Source organism: Tripterygium wilfordii, chromosome 5 (assembly GCF_013401445.1).
Source record: "Tripterygium wilfordii isolate XIE 37 chromosome 5, ASM1340144v1, whole genome shotgun sequence".
Classification (NCBI taxonomy): Eukaryota; Viridiplantae; Streptophyta; class Magnoliopsida; order Celastrales; family Celastraceae; genus Tripterygium; species Tripterygium wilfordii.
Genome location: NC_052236.1, coordinates 11,988,030 through 12,010,249, shown reverse-complemented (window position 1 = coordinate 12,010,249; position 22,220 = coordinate 11,988,030). Strand labels below are relative to the sequence as shown.

The window sequence follows — 22,220 nt, the reverse complement described above, 5'->3', positions numbered from 1 at the left end:
TGAAATATTGTGATTTTCACTCTTTTCAAAAAAGAAAAGGAAAAAACACAAGGCTGCTTTCTCTCTTCTTTTTTTCCCAATTATTTTTTTTTTCAATTTGGACACACGTTAACCATAATAATCAAGTGGTTGGTTGGTTGATTCTATGAGTATTCCTGGCCCAAAAAAGATTTTTATGTGCATGTTGGACAGACATTGGGATTGAATATTCTCCTGCCAAAAAAAAAATGCAGCTTTTTTTTTTTCTTTTTTACACATTTGATAATTATTCCTCCCACATTATGCTTTATATATTTAACAAATATTATAGGTAAAATTGGATTTATTACAGTAATAGAATTATAATCAAATCAGTATTACCATGTATATGTTTATAGAATCTAGATACAATTACCTTTCAAAAAAAAAAGAATATATAGATACAATTACCATAAATAAGTGTTTTATTTTTAATTTTTTATTGAAATTAAGTACGGGCCTAATTGATAGTTTGGGCTGGAAATGTGCTTATTTTTATTTGTAGGCCCAATCATTTGACAAGATTGTAATTACCCGAGCCAACAAGCTTTTGCGCTCAATTGTTTTTCCATCTATTTAGCGGCCCAAGTCCATAACCGGCCCAGTTGGAAAAACCATTTCGAAAAATCTAATACAGGAGCCAGGTTTGATTTGTAGTAATGAACCATCGATTAATGGATTTCTATGGCCTATGCCTGATTTTGTGGCCCGAAATAGGGTCCTTTTGTTTTAACCTAATGTGGTGAGCCAAGGTGAGATGAGTTGTGGTGACAAAAAGTATTTGGAGCGTCATTAAAATTTTTGTGAAGAGGTGATGGTAAAATTAGATATTTTTCTTTGATATCACTTAATTTTTGATGAATTCATTTTTATAAAAATATAAACTCAACAACAAAATTGTTTGACGGTAAAATCGGAGAAAAATATCTTTTTTTTTTACTCAGAAAATGGATCAAGCCTTCAACTTCAAACTCATCATGATCTACTGTGCAGATATATCATAACTCACTACTCGGACAAACACTTTTTTTTTTGTCCGAACACAATGTATTCAAGTCAAAAACGACGCGTTTGACAAGTGCACGCTACCGAACGCACCCCGTTTAGTTTACATATACACATGTGGGCTTCTTTAGTCTCACGTCACGTGAAAGGGGACGCAAGTTAGGGGATTGACCAGCGTTTGAAGTTTGAACGAATGTGAAGTCGTGGACTTGACTCACCTACTAATTTCAACCCCAACATCCCATTGACCAGTCAACGGACTTTGTTCCTGATTTTCCAAGTGATTTCACGTTATTTTCCCCGAAAGTTTAATACCAAATTATTTAAGTCAACGCCAATTTAAAAACAATAGTCCTATGTAGTTCATATAGTGATAGTTTATAAGAGACCGAGTTTCTTAAACAAAATTTTAAAATGTTTTAATTCTCAAAATATATATGTTAAATTTGTTAAGAAATAAGACATTCAGAATCAACTCATAAAACTCTTTCAAACAATATCCAATATCGATTAATTTTATTGGGTAAATCTTAATTTCATTGTTTTTTTCAATGGAATTTTAAAACACAATGGATTCAAAACTAAAACAATGAATTATAGAATATACTTTTAAAAAATAATGAAATTTATATTAAAATAATAAATTTTGAATAATGAATTCTGAGATAAAATAATTGAATAAAGTTATTCCATTTAATCAATGGAATAAATTTGTTAGGTTTTGGGTTACCAAACTTATAATAGGCTATATGTCATTTTCCATTTACAAATTAGAAAATCCACGTGTAATACGTGGCGCTTTCCACGTATAAATACACGCACATTTCACTGAACTCTGGTGAAATTATGGAGAGTCGCGTGTCAGCTCTGTTGGAGCCATGGGCGGACCTAAGCGACAAGGTCGTGATGGTAACCGGTGCCTCGTCGGGGCTTGGCCGGGATTTCTGCCTTGACCTCGCCAGAGCCGGTTGCAAGGTCGTGGCTGCGGCTCGGCGCCGTGATCGTCTCATCTCACTCTGCGACGAGATCAACCAGCTCCACCCGGCTGTTTCAGGGCCTCGCGTAGTGGCCTTTGAGCTCGATGTTTGTGCCGATGGAGCCAAGATCGATGAGTCTGTACAGAAGGCTTGGGCCGCGTTTGGGAGAATCGATGCCCTTGTCAACAACGCTGGGGTTAGAGGTAATTAATTGGATTAGGTTTGTACTTTTGTTTGTTTGCTCGGGAAATTTTAGGAAAGGGATGTTTGGATTTGGTTCTGCGGTCAAATTTGGACTTTATTGAGTCGTAATTTATTTTCAGGCAGTGTGAAGAATCCATTGGAATTGTCAGAGGAAGAATGGAACCATGTTATCAAGACAAATTTAACAGGCACCTGGTTGGTGTCTAAATATGTCTGCAAACGTATGCGTGATGCGAATCAGGGAGGATCAATCATAAACATTTCCTCCATTGCTGGTATTGATCGGGGGCAGTTACCTGGAGCTGTAGCCTATGCTGCTTCGAAGGCTGGCCTGAACGCCATGACAAAGGTAATAGCAACTGATGCTCTGTTTGAGTGATCGTTCTCTCAAGCACAATTGCTATAATATTAAGGAATTATGAAGTTTTCTTGGAATCATATCGTTTATCATTCTGTACATGAAAAGGAAGTAATTTCATAATTATAAAGACTTTTATGGGCATAACTAATTTAATATTTACGAGTGGGAACTGAAGGTATGAGAGTATTCCTTTCCTCTTTCATATGAGCACTTTTTACATGTTCAAATGAAGAGGGGGAAATGGAGATAGCATGAAAATGGCATTGCTAAATTGATTTGCCTGTATGAATTCTGTGCTATATGGAGTTTTCTCATTTGTTTGTACTATTTTGTTGTGATTTTTATGAACACAAAAGTCACGTTCTTTGATTTTTGGGACGATTGAGATTGTCTCATATGTTCTTTTTGCCCCATCCAATATGCTAGCTGATTTGAAATCTGCCGTTGCTGACATGTATTGTAGAATGCCAATGGATGTTCTTAAGTTTTTAACAGCCATGCTTGTTTCGATGAACTCTAACTTGAGCTTGATTCTAAACTTATGCCGCATATAAAGAAATCTCAAGCCGGGCCCATATGGACAGGCTTTCTAAAATGGAAAACATGTTCACACAACTTACAATTGGACATGTAAAGTCTATTGGCAAAGAATCCTGTTTAGAAGCTTTTCTGTCTGTGTTTTCTTAGTTGGATACCACTTAAATGTTTGGTGTAATAGTGTTTTAGTTTGTGTTTATCCATATGGCATTCTTTCAGACCCTGTTTAATGTTTCGTCCATGGATCCAGCTTCTAGTTACTATTGTAGGCTTGTAGCTACATGCCCTTTTGTTATATATCTTTATCAATGACTGTATTGTTCCAAGGATCAATAATGACAAATGTTTTATCAGACGATGGCGCTTGAATTGGGGGTGTACAAGATCAGAGTGAACTCGATATCTCCTGGACTATTCAAATCGGAGATCACACAGGGTCTTATGCAGAGAGAATGGCTAACCACTGTTGCCATGAAAACGGTTCCATTGAGGACTTATGGTACTGTGGATCCAGCATTGACAACGCTTGTTCGCTACCTGATCCACGACTCTTCAGAATATGTCACCGGAAACATCTTTATTGTCGATGCAGGAGCCACTCTTCCTGGGGTTCCCATTTTTTCTTCTCTGTGAAGATCTTTGTCTCTAATGGTTTAGCTCGGAACTCCCATGCAGACGACAGAATTTCAGTTGGCTTTAGTTTTAATTGTGTTGGGAGGAGAAGCTAACCTCATGGTACTGTAATTCTTTGGGTTTCATACGAAAACTCATGATGTATTTGCTCATAAGAATGTTATATCCAAAAACGTTAGCGACACTATATAAGTTTTTTTTCCTTTGACATTCGATATGGATCTATTTGTTCCCAATGAGAATTAAACTCTAGACCTCCCTACTCTAAATATGGACCTATTAGTTCAAGTGGGAATTGAATTCAGGATTTCCGAGTCCAAATATGGACCTATTGCTCCCTGTAGGAAAATTAGGATCTCTCGAGTTTGTATGATTTTCTCTCAAAGAGATTCATCAATTAGGTTATCATTAAATTCCTTGGTTCTTTATATATCTTCACCTATTTTTTATTTTTTTTTGTTGCTCTTTTTAAGGTTTCTTTTAGAAATTTGCATCCTAATAATTTTCTCCATGGCTCTGTTTGGCAGAGCGGAAAGCGTGATTTTCAATGCTAGCAGAAATGCTGTGAAAAATATGTTAAGCTTAAAGCTATGAAATATGCTGTGAGTTATTTGGTGAACTAAAAACTGACGCTAGCAAAAACTGTTGAAATAAAGTATTATAATATTATTTTTTTGATTTTTATATTAAAATTTATTATTAAATTTAATATTAGATGAATATAATAAATATAATTTTAAGCATAATTAATTTTATTAATAAAATAATTAATTTATTAAAATTTATATTTTAAAATGATGTTGTTAATAATTTAATCTTAAATTTAATTTAATAAATGTGATTTATTACTCAAATTTGAAGTATAAATTTTAAAGGAAAAAAAATAAACATTTAATATTACATGGGTCCCATGTGTAATAAATTGTTATACATGCAGAACAGACAGAATATATTAATAAAGAATTTATTTAAATAATATATTAATAGAGATATTAATGTGACTGTAGGTTGAAATTGTTTTTTAATAAAAAATAGACAGAATATATTAATAAAGAATTTATTTGAATAATATATTAATAGAGATATTAATGTGACTGTAGGTTGAAATTGTTTTTTAATAAAAAATAATAAAGTATAATGATATGTGGGGCCAGTGTGGGCCCCAAGTTTTACTTTTTGAAAAAAATAAATAGGATAACGAAAACGCTTTATAAGCTCCCATTAATACAATGATATTGGGAGTTTATAAAGCACCAGCGGATCCGCTGTTTCCGCTTGGCACAGCGGAAGCCGGGAGCGGCGCAGCTAGAGGATCCGCTCCGATTTCTACTGTGCCAAACAAGCAGCATAATAAATATACAAAGATGGAAACATTGAAACCACAAAATGTAAAAAAATAAAAATGAATCAATTAATATATTTCCCATTTCAAAAAAACGTAATGGCCTTTTTTTGATGAAGTTTGGGCCTATAGAAGCCCAATGCCATTGCTAGCCTACCCCAGTAGGCAGTAACCCCACACGGCCACACTCTCCACAGTCCGTACTCCACGCTCTCCGCCTGCTCCTATTCCTCTCTTTCTACCCGCCTTTCTGTTTCCGTTCAAAAGAATCCTCACTCGGAACCCAAATCGGAAAAAAACTCTCTTTTTGAGAAACCCATTAGTCTCCGATTCTCCCAATGCCTGCCATGAGCGATTCTGAGGAAATGCAGGACCCGGTGTCGGTTTTCATGTCTCTTGATGATTGGGATGAGACTCCGTTCGACCAACAACCAATCCAATTTTACCAAACCCAGAGTCTTGGCTTCGTGAAGGCCAACATCGTTGACGTCCAGTATTATACCGGCGTAGTTTCTTGCGGAGAAATGGTTGCCCTGGTCTGTGAACCCTGGAATCCTTTTGACAAGAATGCGATCCGGGTCCTTAATACCCATTCAATCCAAGTCGGTCACATTGAGAGCACTGTTGCGGCAGTTCTTTCGCCTTTGGTCGACGATAATAAGATCTACTTGGTAGGTGTAGTACCCAATGCTTCTGGTAGAGGCAATAAGGATACAATTCCATGTCAAATTTATATATCTGCAAAACCTCAGAACTTGGAGACTATGAAATTGGTCCTTTCAACTAGTAGGCTGGAGTTGATTTCGCCATTGGATATGCCTATTGAGTTGGACGCAGCTGTAGTGAGGGAAAACCCGGTAAGAAATGTGGATGATGTCTTCAAGTTCGTAGAGGAAAATCTGAGCAAGAAGGCCATGTTGGTTTTGGAACCTCAAAAGAAGTCATCAAGTCGGACCTATTCTTGCATCAGAAAGAGGGATTAGGTTGGATGGTTCACAGGGAGAATTCTAATGAATTACCACCTTTTTGGGAGGAAGAAGATGGGCAGTATGTAAATGAGTTAACACACTATCGCACAGGTGAGCGGCCAGAGCCTTTACGCGGTGGGATTCTGGCAGACGATATGGGGTTAGGGAAGACGCTGATGTTGATAACTTTAATTGCTTTGGATAAATATGGGAGAAATGAAGGAAACATTGAAGTGATTGGTGAGGAGGATGAGGACACTTTTGTCAATAAGGGAAAGAAGGATAAGAGCACTGGAAAGGGAAATGTTTGGAATAAAAGACACAAGAATGACAATTCCCGTTTACATGGCAATGTAAAACAGAAGTCTGTGGGCAGATTGGATAAGTGCTCGACATTGGTTGTATGTCCTCCAGCTGTATTTTCAACATGGATTACACAGCTAGAAGAGCATATCAGACCTGGAAAGTTGAAGGTATATCTGTATTATGGGGAGAGGACTAAAGAAGTCGAAGAGTTATAGAAGTATGATATAGTTTTGACAACTTATACTGTTCTGTCTGCTGAAGCATTATGGGGAGATTCTCCTGTGAAGGAGATTGACTGGTGGAGAATTATTTTAGATGAAGCACATATCATCAAGAACGGAAATGCTAGACAAAGTCAAGCTGTCACTAATTTGAGTTCTAAGCGGAGGTGTGTTGTTACTGGAACTCCCATCCAGAATGGCGCATTTGATCTGTTCTCTTTGGTGGCTTTTTTGCAATTTGAACCATTTTCTATTAGAAGCTATTGGCAAAGCTTGATTCAGCATCCACTTGCTCTGGGGAAACAGGAAGGGCTTTCACGTCTGCAGGTACTTTACTATTAGTTGTTTTATAATTTAATGCTTTGACATTGAAATCTCTATTCCAAAAATTTATGGATTACACACGGAACTTCTCTTCGCCTAGGCAAATAGTATATTTGTAGTTTACCATTTGTGATGACTTGTTGATTCATTGACTCATTGAGTCTATGACGAAGTAGGACTATGTTGATCAGTGTTACTGTTTACTACGATCCCTTGAAGATTAGTTGCTCAAGTTCCATTACTAGAACTTTGGGATTTATCCTACTTGACCCTTGAATGGGCTTTTGTTATTTATTTTTTGGGGGAGAGGGTGATTGGGTGGAGGAAGAATGGATTTCAAAAAATGTTGGAATTTTTCTTTTCGATCTTTTGCTGATCTGCACCATCAAGAATAATTGCTACATTGGCTGTTCTTTTTAGAAAGAAAACTCTGGATTTGGAAAACAGAAGAAGTAGTTCTATTAGTGGTGATACTTGAATGATAAATGTGTGTGTGTTTCCCAGTTGCCAGCCTATATGCAAAGTAAATTTGATGGCTATCATGAAGTGTGCATGTAATTGCTTCTCTGTGGTGTTTGACCAAATCAATCACGCCACTATGCCATGTGTGACTAGGTGTTACCTCACCTCATATTGAGGAGTTTGTGTGTCAAGTGTTGCAAATCGATGCACATATTTGTGAACTTTTTATGTCCAAGCTCTGGCATTGATGATGCTCGCATGCTGCTTGAGGCTGTAAATATGCTAAACCATATGCAGTAATTGCCATCCACGGATCGGTGCTTTTCTTGGATAATTGGTTCCAAATCAAGGGGAGGCTCAGTTGATTTGATTAAAAGAATAGAAGAAAGTTAAAATTCTATTTAAACTGCAGATAACAGATGCAAATAATTAGTGGGATTTGGAGATTATGTAGATCAGGTATCTGCATCTAAAGGCGACATGGCCCCTGATGTCTCCGTGTTCAGAGCATCCACAATGGTGCTACTTGTGCACACACTCCAAATTTCACTAAATTATATTCTATATCTTCTCATTTCTCTTAGGTGACACAATTTAATTGGGTGATTGGGTCCCACAATCTATACTATTCATCAACACTCCATACATTCCAACACTCTATATTCATTTTCTTTATTTTCTCTCTCTTCTTTTTCATAATCTCTCTCTTATTTTTCATCACCTCTCTCTTCTTTTTTATCTTCTCTCTCTCTTTCCATCATCTCTATCTTACTTTTCATCACATCTCTCTTCCTTTTTCATCACCTCTCTTTTCACTATTCATCAATTATCATACACTTCAAAGATCAAGTATGAACTAATTTTTCAAGTGTCATTTTTTATCACAAGTGTGCATGTAGTGCTTAACTTATCAAGAAGGTATGATCTTTTTATTCAGTTGAAAAGGCTTAAACTTAAGTTGTCTATTTTTTACGCTTCTCCTTTTTAGGTTGGTAAATTTTGCTGTTTCTAATGGCAACTTAAGGTATGATCTTTTCATACCCCGTACGTAAAATATTTTTAATATCAATTCTTTGTTGGGGGTTATTTGATCTTTTTATTCAGTTGTGACCTATGACAACTGTATGGACTGTTTTTCTTCATCTGCTGTTTGTTTTCAGAAATGTCCTTCATTTGTTATTGTGTGGGAGAATTTCATCCATATGCAATTTTTCTTGTCTACCTTAATTTTAAACATGATGTGCTACCTTTCACAGATTCTAATGGCAACCATTTCTTTGCGGAGAACAAAAGATAAGGTGTTGGTTGGATTACCATCTAAAACAATAGAGTCGCACTACATTGAACTTTTTGAAGAAGAACGCAATCTTTTCAATCAGATAGAAAGGAAAGTAAGGAGTCTTGTTAGGGATTACATTGACTCTGATGGTCTGATACACAACTATTCAACCATAGTTAGCATACTTTTGCGGCTTCGCCAGATATGTGTTGATAGAGCATTGTGCCCTGCAAATTTGATATCGCTGATCTCTTCTGGCAAAATAGAAGGTATGAAAAGGCTTAAATTTAAGTTGTCTATTTTTTACGCTTCTCGTTTTTAGGTTGGTAAATTTTGCTGTTTTTCCCCCCTTCTTCTTGTTTTTTTTTGGTCATCTGAAACATTCATTTGTTAGTTCTTTTCAATCTATCTCTAACATGCATTAGTTCCCGCTGACTCTACGTTCCTTCAGTAGTTTGTTTCCTAAACTACTTGTAGTTTTTTTTTTTTGCGAACAAAAACCATTTGCTTTTTTCTAGAATCAGGAGTGAGCAGTGTTGTTGGGTGAGCTTCCGAGCTTGGCCAAAGTGAACAAGACATCCTAAGTAGCTTATTCTGCAAAAAGTCTTATGTTATTGTATTTGATATGGCGTTTATTGGTGATTCGGTATAGATTTTGTCATTTCCTTTGCGTCGCCTGCTATCACCTATCAGTTTAAGTCAGAAGGCATATTATGAAAGACCCACTGGCTCTCTTATTACTTAAAATTTACTAATCCACTGAATTTCAGAATATTGTTGTTTACCATTTTTCTACTTGGTGACTTCTGTCTAATCCCTTAAGCTGATTCCGCCCAGATGTTTCAAATAACCCAGAATCGCTGAAAAAGATGGTCGCTCAACTCCAAGACGGTGAAGATTTCGACTGTTCCATTTGCATTTCACCACCAATTCATATTGTAATTACCTGTTGTGCTCACATTTTCTGTCGCCCCTGCATTCTGAAAACACTGCGACGCACCAGGCCGCGCTGCCCCCTTTGTCGTCATCCTTTATCACAGTCCGACCTTTATTCAGCACCTCCGGAAATGAACCTGTAAATCCGTGGTGTTTTCACAATTCCGGAAGATGCTGTTATTACTCGAAGAGCCGCTGAAAGCAGCCGGTTTCAAGACGTTGCGCTTGGATGGCTCGATGACTGCGAAAAAGAGGGCTGAAGTAATCAAGGAATTTGGACTTCCTGGACAGGATGGACCAACTGTTTTGCTTGCAAGTCTTAAGGCCTCAGGTGCTGGCATTAACCTTACTGCTGCTTCCAGGGTCTACTTGCTGGAGCCATGGTGGAATCCAGCAGTTGAGGAACAAGCTATGGACCGTGTCCACCGGATTGGTCAGAAGGAGGATGTGACGATTGTGAGGCTGATCGCGCGAGATAGTATCGAAGAGAGGATATTAAGTTATTAACCATGCAGGAGAAAAAGAAGGTATTGGCAAATGAAGCTTTCAGAATGCAGGGACTGATCAAGGATCGCAGGGAAGTTACGGTAGATGATCTCCGCGCTCATATTACACCTGCTCATACACCTGTGTACAGAATTCTGGATCTTATTAAGGGTACTTTTGAAAAACAGTTTGCTTTTGGTTTGGCTTTGGTAGCATTTCACCAGCTTTGATGAACAACTGTGAAAAACTCTCTTTGTTCTTCCTGATTATTGCTTAAGCAAACATGGATAAATCATAAAATCTGTCGAAGAATTTGAGCTTTTGAAGTTAAGAAAGTAGTTTGCCTATGCTGCATTGTTCATGGAATGTTGGGGCAGCAGCTTTTTCTCAGTACTTTCTTTTTTCTCCACTTTCCCGAGAAAGTGGAAATATTTTTCTACCCCAACAATAATGTCACCCACCCACTTATCTTGATTAGACGACCATTAAAAAGGAATCGTACGCGTGGTGCAACTGTATTGGCTACCGCTATTCTATAGCTGTCCACTCAAATGCACCGAAGTGTGTGACGTGGCTGGCTAAGATCTTACACGTCACGCATAAAAATCCAAAACCACATGAATCATTAAATGTGTACAGGTGTACGTGTATGATCCGCTTCGTATCCAACAATCCATATTAAATAAAAAATTTTTAAAAATTATTTTTTGAGGTCTCAGACATAATCTAAATAGATACATTGAGTCGAGTAGGTTTCACAAACAGACCACGGGTTTTGGGTTGAGGGGCCGAACCGAGTTTGATAACTATACCTACCATACATGTGTCCTAATATTAAACATTTGCTTGATTTGGTTATTGGATTTAAATATCCGATTCATTAAGAACGTTAATTTCATGTCATGTATAGTTATAGACTTATAGGCAATAAATCCATTAAATTGATTACGTATCATTATATAAGATTATCTTTCTAATAATAACCTTTTCTTTTAAGAAAAATGTAGAATATGTAAATTATATAAAGAAGAAGAGATATATGGACATAAATTGGTGTATAAGTAATAAATTTGTGAAATCATTGAAAATATTATTATTTTGAAATTTTGAAATTGATGTCGTTTCTATTGGAGTTTTCGATAATAGAAACAACTATCAAAAACATGTTTGATTGTCTATTTTAGAAGACACACAGAAATAGAAAACGCTTAAAGCATATTGAAAACAGAAAATGAGAAACATATATCATGAAAAAGATATAAAAATTGTGGACTGTTGAATATGAACTCGAAATGTCATATGTCAATTTTGTTATGAATTTGATTTTTGTTTAGAATAAAAAAAATATATGTTTGACTCGTAATTATGATCAAAACACATTTATAATTTTATTTTAAAAAGATTTAGATAACTTAAATTTATTAAGGTGGATCTATCTGCTGTAAAAAAATAAAAATAAAAAATTACAGCAGATCCAACCACTCACGAAGAAAAACAAAAACGAACACGGGTCCCACTTCGAAATGCTAACGTGGCGCATTATTCTGAAGCCACAAACGACTGCGCTGTCACTTTAGCTGGAGATCGAATCGCCGAGTTTGAGCCTCTCTTCGGCTCTTTGCCACCCGACTCTTAACTGTAGTCTGTAAAACTATCCGACAGGTTTCTTCTCTCCGTCTCCGGCGACTCAAAGCCCAACCGAGTCAAAACCCAGTCTCAACTCGGTCCTTAAACTGCCTACGGTTCCCCATCATGAATGCAAAATAGAAAGCTAATAAATTTTTTTTTCCCTATTTTTTTTTTTGTTTTGGGAAAGAAATAAAGCCAGAGAGGAAATATTTCTCTGTGTTCGGTAAATTTTAGCAGCAGCTGGTATTTGACAGAGAAATCAAACGCAAGGCATAATATAGGGAAAGATTGAGAAACCCAAAAAGATAATCAAGGAAAAAAGAAATCTTTTGCATCTATATTCTGGTTCTTGTATTTTTGTTTGGTTCCTCATTTTCTGTCTTTTATTTTGTCTTCCTCTGGTAGAAAGTTCAAGGGGTGGTTTTTCCGGGAAAAAGTTAGTCAGATTCCGGTAAAAACATCCAAACGTTTGTTTGTGTCACGGCGTCTGATTTTTTTCCCCCATCTTATCTTCTAATCCTATCTTGACGTAACCCATTACCTATCGGAGCAAAAACAGAGAAGGAAAAAAGAAAAAAGAAAAGAAAAAACCAGAAATAGGAAGGAAAGGAAGAGAACAGAAAGCCATATTCAACAGAAAGTACATTCCAGGTCAAATTTGTGATAGGAAGCTTGAACCCCGTTAGCCTTTGATTTTCGATCATGTGTTCCCCGCAGAATCGGTTCTCTGATTTCTGGGTTTGTTTCAGAATGAGCTGAAACTTGATTGTTTGATATGAAATAATCAGAATCTCATGAATATTGGTATTGGGTACTCCTGAAATCGCACGAAGACTTACTTTTGATTTATTGGGGGATCATCGGAACACGATTTGTTAATCCGAATTAGGTCGAATCCGATCTCATTTGGTCATAAGCGATGAAATCGGCATCGCTTGATCACTGGAGGGACTATTTCCGGTCGGCGGACTCCGATATTTTTGACATCATCGACCATGCGGTCATGGTGGCCGCCGCAGATTGCCCAGAGGAGTTGCGGCTTCGAAGGGATCGAATTGCGGAGAAACTGTTCTGTTGCAGATTCAACCGGTGCTCCGATCAGGTCGAGTCACCTATTACGGGTCGACCCGGTTCTGCTATATCTGATGATGGCGGTGATGGTGAGCACGATGACAGAGGGTTCCAGAGAGAGTTTGGGGCGGGAGGGAGGAAAGAAAGTAAAGTGAACAGCACAAGTAGAGATGATCAAGACAACGAAGAGATGCAGAATGGCACTCCCATGGTTAGCAACTACAGCTCTGAAGATGCTGATGCTTTGACTGATGAGATTGAAGAGGCTCATCAAACCGTTGAAGAGGTCTTGAGGATCAAGGATATTCTACATGACAGTGAAGATGAGGTATATATTTACTTTGCCTATTCACTTTCTGGCAAAAGCTTTTTCATTGAAATTGAGTTTCATTGCTTTCATAGATGCTTGGATTATTAGGTTTTGTGGTTTCTGTAGAATGTTGGATGGTTTTTGAACTCTTATTTTCCTGTTTCTAACTGGTAGTGTTATGGTGGTTCTTGTAACAGTCTGATACAGTGTTGTATGATTCATTGAGGCGGCTTCAATTGATGGCTTTGTCTGTGGACATTCTTAAGGTTTGAATGTTTGATTGAGTTTTTTCTTAGCTGGGTTGTCATTGCTAAATCAATTCTTTTAGTCGAGTGTTTGGACTCATGGTATTTGTCTTGCTTCAGGCAACCGAGATAGGAAAGGCTGTTAATGGCCTAAGAAAGCATGGATCAAGTCAGATTCGCCATCTTGCTCGGACTCTTATCGAGTATGAGTTTATTTCCAGTGAATAAGTCGGGTTTATATGTGCCTTTTACATTTGTTGCCTGCTTCTTATGATCGTTACATTCTTGTCATGTAGTACTTTATGGAATCAGCATCTATGATTTCATAATTCATGAACATTATATGCGGTATGAGTTCAGCTTCACTTGTTACACTCGAGTTTAGGTTTACCACCTAAATGTCTGCCATTTTTATTGATTGAGAATTGATTGTGCACGATTCACTGTCATTTGATGAGGATGCTGATTGTCTATTTTTTCGTGCATTATACATGGTAGTTTGGTGGTCTTTTACAACTAATTCATGTTAACTCGATTGCATCGAAATTCATATATGGAAGTCTATTGGATTTACTTTGGTTTGTCATTGGAAATTCAATGATGCTGGAGCTATTGGAATTCGTAGTTAGTTCGCCTACACCGTAGGCAATTTCACTAGTATATGTGATGTGATTAGTCATTTAGATTAAATCATATTGCCTTTTTTATATATAATTGACTCTGTCTTGTGCATTGCAGACTATGGAAAGAATTGGTGGACGAGTGGGTTAATGCCACAAAAGCTGTCGCAGGAGGTAGTTTCGTTGTCATATTCTATAAACGTACTCAGTAATCACAACTCATGCCATTTCATATTAGAAAATGTTTATTGAACTGATTTGATCGAGAATTTGTAGGAGAGGAAGGTACTCCAGATTCCGTGAATCCATCAGTTCTTGATGAAGAAGAAGGGCTTCCTTCTCCTCCTCTAGATGATGGAGTTTTCTTTGCTACCCAACCTACTTCAATGGAGCTCTCACAGGTATCCCGTATCCATTTCATTTCATTTTGCTTTCCTTTGTTCTTTAGAAATGTTTTGTACTTTAACTTTGAAAGTGAGTTTTAATTTGCCATCAAGATTGTGGACTGACTGCTCTTTATTTCTCTGGGTGTCACTTTGGATCCATTATATGAAGTTTTTTGATGGGATGGATGATGATGGAAGTGAGTTGCATTTGCTCTTTCTTTTGTCTATCATCGGATAGCTCTTGTTCTTCGATTCTCTAAACGGGAATGTTGTTTCAGATCCTCGGAATAGTGGGGAATTCATCAAGAATCGTGCAAGTGGCAGAAGACCTTCCCCGAAGAACCAAAATATCATAAAGAGGAAACAGCAAACTCAAAATGAAGGGAATGGATTTACGAAGGAGAACAAAAGCAAAAGCCATCTAATTAAGAGACAAGAAGCTGTTTTGGAGACCAGGAAACCCTCAAATGTGGCTTCTGGCCCGGGAAGACCTCAAAAAGTAGGTAAGGAACAAAAGGTCGTTAGTGAATCAAAGCTTCTGCAAAGATCGGATAAGGTTACTATCCAAAAAAAGCCTCTCAGTGCCCCGCAGGATGTGAGTATTAATTTTTTTTCTAATTCTGAATCTATGAAGCTAAGAGTATTGCATTGTTCTGAATTCATTCTTTGGTTCAACTAGAAATTCAAGTGTTCGGATGAAGTCACAGTTCAAAGGAAGCTCGAAGCCACAAAAAGAAAACTCCAGGAGAGTTATCAACATGCAGAGAATGGTACGTCGCTTAACAGACTGTAATTCGCTTTTTTTGTTTTGTCCCTGCATTTTGGTTCTTCATTTGTTAATCGACGCGTGAGTTCTTCTGTTAACAACTTCTGAAGTGATTAATTGAAGTCGGAGATCTGAGAGAGTCCATTAAACTTTCTTGCTATTTAACAGCCAAGAAGAAGAGGACGATCCAGGTCATGGAGTTGCATGATATCCCTAAGCAGGGTCTTGGCCATAAAAATCAACCTATGCGGGCAGGTAATCATAACCGGAATAGGGCACAGGGACGGCGGTAGGTTTTGTATATCTGCACAGAAGTCTTGCTCGATTTGTCAGGTTTCTTCCATCTTGTAAACCAGCGGAAGAAACCAAATAACTCCCGGATTCAGCATGACATAACCCACTCGGGGATCGACTGCAAGCAATCCATTGATGATTAAATAATCCACGGAGACACTCTCCAACTCTTGTTCTACATTTAACAAATTGTGGAATAGGAGACCCTTTTTTATATCCGGATTGTTAACTTGGTATTGAGTCGGATTTCCTTTTGAGAATCATAAATGGGATGATCAATGATCCTCCGATCGATCGATCGATCGCCACCATATTTCATTTTCTTTCAATATTTTGTTTCATGTAGTTAGAGCACTCCATTACACATGCAAATGTGCACAAAATAAGTCCCTTGACCATCTGTAAACTTACCTTTATTTGGATATATATATATATATGAAGGTCGAATGTTCATCATTGACATTCACATTTATTTTAATGTTGCCTTGTAACTTTTTGTGGTTGATACATTTGAGTTGACAGTGATTTATCAGGTGTTTGATACATTTTTTGGTCAATTTATCATGTCATCATGTGATAAATTTATATGCGTGGGTCTGATGGTTAGAGTTTAAACTCATTTCGGATATCGTTTGACAAACTTATATGAATGTTATTCTTCCGTATCGAAAAACAATGTAGAACTCGTTGAAACTCAACATTGGTGCTTTTAATGATAAGTATAATAATATGGTTATGATAAGAAGAATATTTGGCCAATCAATTTGAAATGAAAATTAACAAATAATTAATGAAAACAAAATTCAATTTCATAGAACAAAATTAAATGGCAAAAAAAAAGTCCAAAAATTTTAATCAAATTTTTTTTTTTAAAAAAAAATCGAATTGCATGTGATATCCAATTAAGGTCCGCCTTGACCATTTCTCAGTCGTGAAGTGTGGCGTGTAGGCCCCACGCGACACTCTTTTGTCTTTTTTAATTATGGCCCAACTTTTTTGACTTAATTTATAAAAAATGGTTAAATTATAATCTCTATTTTATCCCCAAATCATGTAGAAGTGTTAGATCTTAAGGTGGCTCTATATGTGTTTTATAATCAATGACTGTCTCATATGTCCGTATACCACATAAACTCGGGTTAAAATAGAATTATAAATTGAAGATTTGTAGCATTGCTCTCATTTTATATGTTCGAGAGACATGTTTTGACTTAATGAATATACCTGAATCCGAGCCGAACAAAAAAAAACAAATGATTAATACACAAAGATACCAATAAAAAATAATATAAAAAAAGTACCCATAAAGTTAATTTCCATACTTAATGCAATGTTCTTTTTAGATTAAGAGGTTGAGTATTTAATAATGGAGATAAGTAAAAGAGAATTCTAATTTGTGTTTTTGTTGCTCATCCTTTTATGTTTGGCCTCTTCATTGGCACTTGTTTCAATCACTTTACTATAACTAGAAAAATCATAATTAGTTGATCAATAGCAACAAATATTGTAAGTTTATTATCATTTTATTTATAGAGACAAAAAGAATTGAGATAGGGTTAGTTATGAGATTTTGTTGCCATACTTGGAGCCACATATACCAAATTATTAGGTAAACCCAAACAACAACCAACTAACTAACTAACCCTCAAAGCCATCAAACACTAAATTCAAAAGCAACATCTCCTTTCTTGTAAAAACTAAAAAGGTCAAAGTTGTATTTTAATTTTGGCATATTTTTTTTTGCCTATCCAACGACCCATAGAGATTATATTATAGAAGGGGTGGACCATTACAATGGAAGCATTATCCTTGTAGTCACGCACTAGTTTTGACTCAACTTACTATGTCGTCGAGTGAAAAAATTTTACGTTCACGCGTTTGACGGCCCGAGTTTAAACTCATATCAGATGTTCAAATGATAAATTTGTATTGTGTTATTTTCGGTTAAAAAATAGTGGATTATTGAAAATTGTGGGCCTAATTATAAGAAATATTTGTGTAATATGTGGAAGCCCATAATTATTAAATATTAATTTAATTGGAAAAATATTGGAATCAATTAATGGACCACTAGACCTAAAAGTTGTCAGCAACATTCGACAATCAATAAGCAATGACATCAAATATTTGGACAAATCCCAAGATTTTCTCTCTTTGCCTTCAACACTAGGATTGTAGAATGTGATAATGTTGGCCTTTTGTTATCGAGGTGGGCCTGACTGCTGCTCTGGGGCCAGCCCACCAACAACTTGGTCCGCCACTCCGCCTCAGGCTTGTTCATGCATCAAAATGCAAAACTCAACAGGAAGAAGAATGAGTTTTGTTGTGATAGAATAGTTGGTTATCTCAATAGATCTAGAACGTAAAGAATCATGTCCAAGATCGAGAGTTCGATTATAAGCTAACGTAACTATATTCAAATGGTTCGTGCCAAATTAACCTATCGGGTGAGTTTGTGCAATACCTAACTCGACTTAAATTTGGATTTAGTGAGTTGTCCAAACCCCATTTTTATTTTGAGTTCTGTTAACTCTGATATTGTTTCTCCCTGTTTATAGTTTGAAGGTTTGTCTTTCTATTGCAAAAAAAAAAAAAAAAAGTAGTCTGGTATATTTTTTGTCTAGGAAAAAAATAGAGGGGTGTCCAATATCTGTTTTGGTCATTTTTTGACATAAATTTAACCGACCATTCGATCGGTTTGGCAATCGATTCGGTTTAGCATGATTTTTTTGGACAACCCTACATAGGAAAAGAAGTTACTTACCTTGGTTTTTGTTCACTGCATTTTTCTATCTTTCTTTAAGGATTTTGAAACCCAAGTAGTAAACATGAAGAACCTAAGAAGGAAGGAATCACTTTTTTTGTTCACTGCATTTTTCCATCTTTCTTTAAGGATTTTGAAACCCAAGTAGGAAACATGAAGAACATAAGAAGGAATGAATCACTTTTTTTTGGCAACCGTGAATGGTATGATACAAATTTGTCTTTTGAACATTTGAAATGAACATAAACCCGAGCTATCAGACATGTGCGCACATAAAAAGTCCTAAGTTGAGTCAAAACCCAACGCATGATCACGAGAGTATTGCTCCCAATAAAAATCAAACTCATAACTTTCCAAATCCATAATGTTTAGCCCAAAAAGATTCACCATTAGCTTATAAGTAATGAAGCACATACACAAGCAAACCAGTACACAAATTGGGTATCAACAACAACAGAATATATGAGAATGACTTACTTTAAGATGGCAATGAAAGATGAACAAATCCATAACAAAAGTAAATGCCAAAAACATTGGTACTCTCAAAACATCTACCCCCGTTCCCTCTCCCAATGTTCCTCCTCCCACCAGCAATCACTTACCCATCCATCATACAGGCAAATACAAAAGTAGAACAAAGATACAGAGAAACACAGACATGCGACATATTTCATTCATCGTCTTTAGATATTATCCATTCCTTCTTCTTCTTCTTCTTCATCCTCGTACTCACCCTCATCATCTGCAGTTGCATCTTGGTACTGCTGGTACTCAGACACGAGATCATTCATATTGCTCTCAGCTTCAGTGAACTCCATTTCATCCATGCCTTCACCAGTATACCAATGCAAGAAAGCCTTTCTCCTGAACATGGCAGTGAATTGTTCACTGACTCTCCTGAACATTTCCTGGATGGAGGTTGAGTTACCAATGAAGGTGGAAGCCATGGAAAGCCCTCTGGGAGGAATGTCACAGACGCTGGATTTCACATTGTTTGGAATCCACTCAACAAAGTACGAAGAGTTCTTGTTTTGAACATTGATCATCTGCTCATCCACTTCCTTGGTGCTCATCTTCCCACGGAACATGGCAGATGCAGTAAGGTAGCGGCCATGCCTAGGGTCAGCAGCGCACATCATGTTCTTAGAATCCCACATTTGCTGGGTCAGTTCTGGGACTGTCAGGGCTCGATACTGCTGAGAACCACGTGAGGTCAAAGGAGCAAACCCTACCATGAAGAAGTGCAGGCGAGGGAAGGGGATAAGGTTCACAGCAAGTTTTCGCAGGTCAGAGTTGAGTTGACCAGGGAACCTGAGACAACAAGTGACTCCACTCATGGTTGCAGAGATCAAGTGATTTAGATCACCAACTGCAACAAATTATCAGAAGGAATGAATACACAATTCATGTTGAAAAATTAACCAGAGAAAGATAGCACAAAAGAGTGAAAGACCCACTCCAAACCAAGTTTCTTACTACTGATCTAGAGCAATGTTCATGAAAAATTTACTCTGCTACTACCCTAATTAAGAACAGAGATATGTATGATGGAAACAATTTTTATCTGTGTACTGACATAACCAAGGACAACATTTCTTCAACTGTGTTCATAGGACCAATAAGAACCATGCTACAGAAAATAGTGCGGAACTCAGGCAAGGAAGCATTTGATCTTCCAAGATCACTTTCAGATGCTAGTAAACTAAGCTTAAAACTCTATCACATTTCCTTTAATTGGTGTCCGTGCATGTACACAAACCAAACAAATATGCAAGACCACAGATCAGCCAGTCATAAAACTGAAAGAAGGGTGGTAGAAGTTTCCACTTACAACTTGGAGTCGTCAATTTAAGAGTCCTGAAGCAGATGTCATACAAAGCCTCATTATCAAGAACCATGCACTCATCTGCATTCTCAACCAACTGATGGACAGAAAGGGTGGCATTATATGGCTCAACCACTGTATCTGAAACCTTTGGTGAGGGAAAAACAGAAAATGTGAGCATCATTCTGTCAGGGTACTCCTCGCGAATTTTTGAGATGAGCAATGTACCCATCCCAGAACCAGTTCCTCCACCCAAAGAGTGGCAGACTTGGAAACCTGTACAAGTTCAGCATAAGCCAAATACCATAAGACAGCTACTTCGACTTCTTATTAAGCATTTCCTTCATACCTAATAAATATAGGTGAAGATCTAATATGACTGCCAAGCATGGAATTAAAAAAATGCAAACTCATAAATTATTTGTGTCTTCCCAAAACCCATTGTACCTTGAAGGCAGTCACAATTTTCAGCCTCCTTTCTCACAACATCAAGAACAGCATCAATAAGCTCTGCACCCTCTGTGTAATGACCCTTTGCCCAGTTGTTCCCAGCACCAGATTGCCCAAAGACAAAGTTGTCAGGCCTAAATATCTGCCCATATGGACCAGTGCGAACACTGTCCATAGTGCCAGGCTCCAAGTCCATCAGCACAGCACGAGGAACAAACCTCCCACAAGAAGCTTCATTGTAGTAGACATTCACACGCTCAAGCTGCAGGTCTGAGGTGCCGACGTACCTTCCGGTTGGGTCTATGCCATGCTCATCACAGACAACCTCCCAGAACTTGGAGCCAATTTGGTTACCGCACTGTCCACCTTGAACATGAAGGATTTCTCTCATTTTTCCTGCATTCAATCCAAAATAACTCAAGATCATTGAAAGACAAGCATGTTGAAGGAAAAATCTACACCAATTGCCTAAAATTCATTGAAAGATCAGGTAATTCAATACTGTATGTTCAACGCAACTGAGAAAGACAATGAAAAATGCAGTACACCACATTAACTAGAGAACTCACTGATCTAGCTGTTGAACAAAAACAATATGATAAAAACCATACGATTCATGAGAATATAGTAGTTCCAAGCACTCAGAGTGAATCAAAAGAATGGATATATGATAATTAGTAATGCTCAAAGAAAATAAATCCGATGATCTGACTGGCAGTTAACGATTCGACTACTTCAATTAGTAAATCAGGCGGGAACCATTCAAATTGTAAAAAATTACACTTCATAGTATGCCAATCAACGTTAAACTTATAGCAATCTAAAGAGTCCATCAGTGAGTTACAAAGGAACCAAAACATCATAGCAATGCAACTTAAATCTCACTAACTAGTACGAAGGCTAAAATTGCAATTTAAAACAAAAATCACATAGATCTGACAATTTTACATCTAAAAGTTCAACAAATCTGTGCATATCAACGCGAGCAACAAAACACTTAATCAGGACAGAATTGAAAAAACAATAAACTGAACTTCACAATACCGTACCCAAGAAAACACTCTGCCAAGGCAAGATAAACGAGAAAATCAACTAAAAAAGATCAGATCGGACACAAAATCATGCATTCCAATGGCGAATTGCACTTGCGAACTGATATCTTCAGTCTATATGTTGCAATCCAAGTAACTTCACAGTCCGATACTAATTTCTACTAATGTACACAAATTCAACTTCCAAACAAACAAAATCACGCAACACAGTTGAATTGCACACACAAGAGGACTACCGATCTTCAAATCTCCGCACATAAAAGGAGAGAATTGTCACCGTCACCGACTATAAACAAATCTGCACTCCGTAATTCATAAACCACCAAACAAGATCCATAGAGAGATTAGAGAATTACCTGTAGCAGAAGTTTGAACGCTGAGAACAGGAAATCAAGAATCAGAGAGTGATGAGTGTGAAGAAAGAAACAATGAGGGAGAGATAATTGTGAGGAGTCGGCAGCATAAAGAGCAGTTTATATATGCGATAGAGGGAAAGACTGGAAGGGTGATCAAAAAGATCGTACGGTGAGTATTATTTCCCTCCTTTTTTTCTATTACCGTAGTTGATACCGTTGGATGGACTTGATGGACGGCCGGGATCTGACGGTGTCAACGAGGATTTGTATTTTAAAATTTGTTGAAAATTCAGGGACATATATGCCCTCAGCGTAATTGACCGGAATGTCCTTTTGACTGATATTTCAGTTGGTTCTTTGAGAAAATAACGGGTGACCTTTTCCTTTTATTAA

At 37.2% G+C, this 22,220-nt stretch overlaps 3 protein-coding genes and 1 pseudogene across 3 annotated transcripts; 3 read left to right on the top strand and 1 right to left on the bottom strand.

Annotated features, from left to right (window-relative positions):
• The first annotated feature begins 1,863 nt into the window (after positions 1–1,863).
• Positions 1,864–3,997, top strand: LOC119998104 (3-oxoacyl-[acyl-carrier-protein] reductase FabG-like). Its single transcript, XM_038845327.1, has 3 exons — positions 1,864–2,203; positions 2,324–2,553; positions 3,457–3,997. Exons 1-3 carry the CDS (start codon positions 1,870–1,872, stop codon positions 3,733–3,735), a joined length of 843 nt encoding a protein of 280 aa, XP_038701255.1. The 5' UTR covers positions 1,864–1,869; the 3' UTR covers positions 3,736–3,997.
• A 1,232-nt stretch (positions 3,998–5,229) lies between these two features.
• Positions 5,230–10,489, top strand: LOC119998496 (annotated as a pseudogene).
• Positions 10,490–11,653: 1,164 nt separating this feature from the next.
• Positions 11,654–15,838, top strand: LOC119998112 (probable mediator of RNA polymerase II transcription subunit 26b). Its single transcript, XM_038845338.1, has 9 exons — positions 11,654–13,087; positions 13,267–13,335; positions 13,435–13,517; positions 14,053–14,108; positions 14,211–14,335; positions 14,490–14,517; positions 14,599–14,915; positions 15,000–15,090; positions 15,255–15,838. The coding sequence occupies exons 1-9, from the start codon at positions 12,608–12,610 to the stop codon at positions 15,377–15,379; spliced, it is 1,374 nt and encodes a 457-aa protein (XP_038701266.1). The 5' UTR covers positions 11,654–12,607; the 3' UTR covers positions 15,380–15,838.
• Positions 15,839–18,586: 2,748 nt separating this feature from the next.
• On the bottom strand, positions 18,587–21,955 carry LOC119998806 (tubulin beta-1 chain). The gene is made up of 4 exons (XM_038846246.1): positions 21,828–21,955; positions 20,417–20,815; positions 19,976–20,245; positions 18,587–19,513 (listed from the first exon to the last, which is right to left on the bottom strand). Exons 2-4 carry the CDS (start codon positions 20,808–20,810, stop codon positions 18,828–18,830), a joined length of 1,350 nt encoding a protein of 449 aa, XP_038702174.1. The 5' UTR covers positions 20,811–20,815; positions 21,828–21,955; the 3' UTR covers positions 18,587–18,827.
• Between the last annotated feature and the right edge of the window lie 265 nt (positions 21,956–22,220).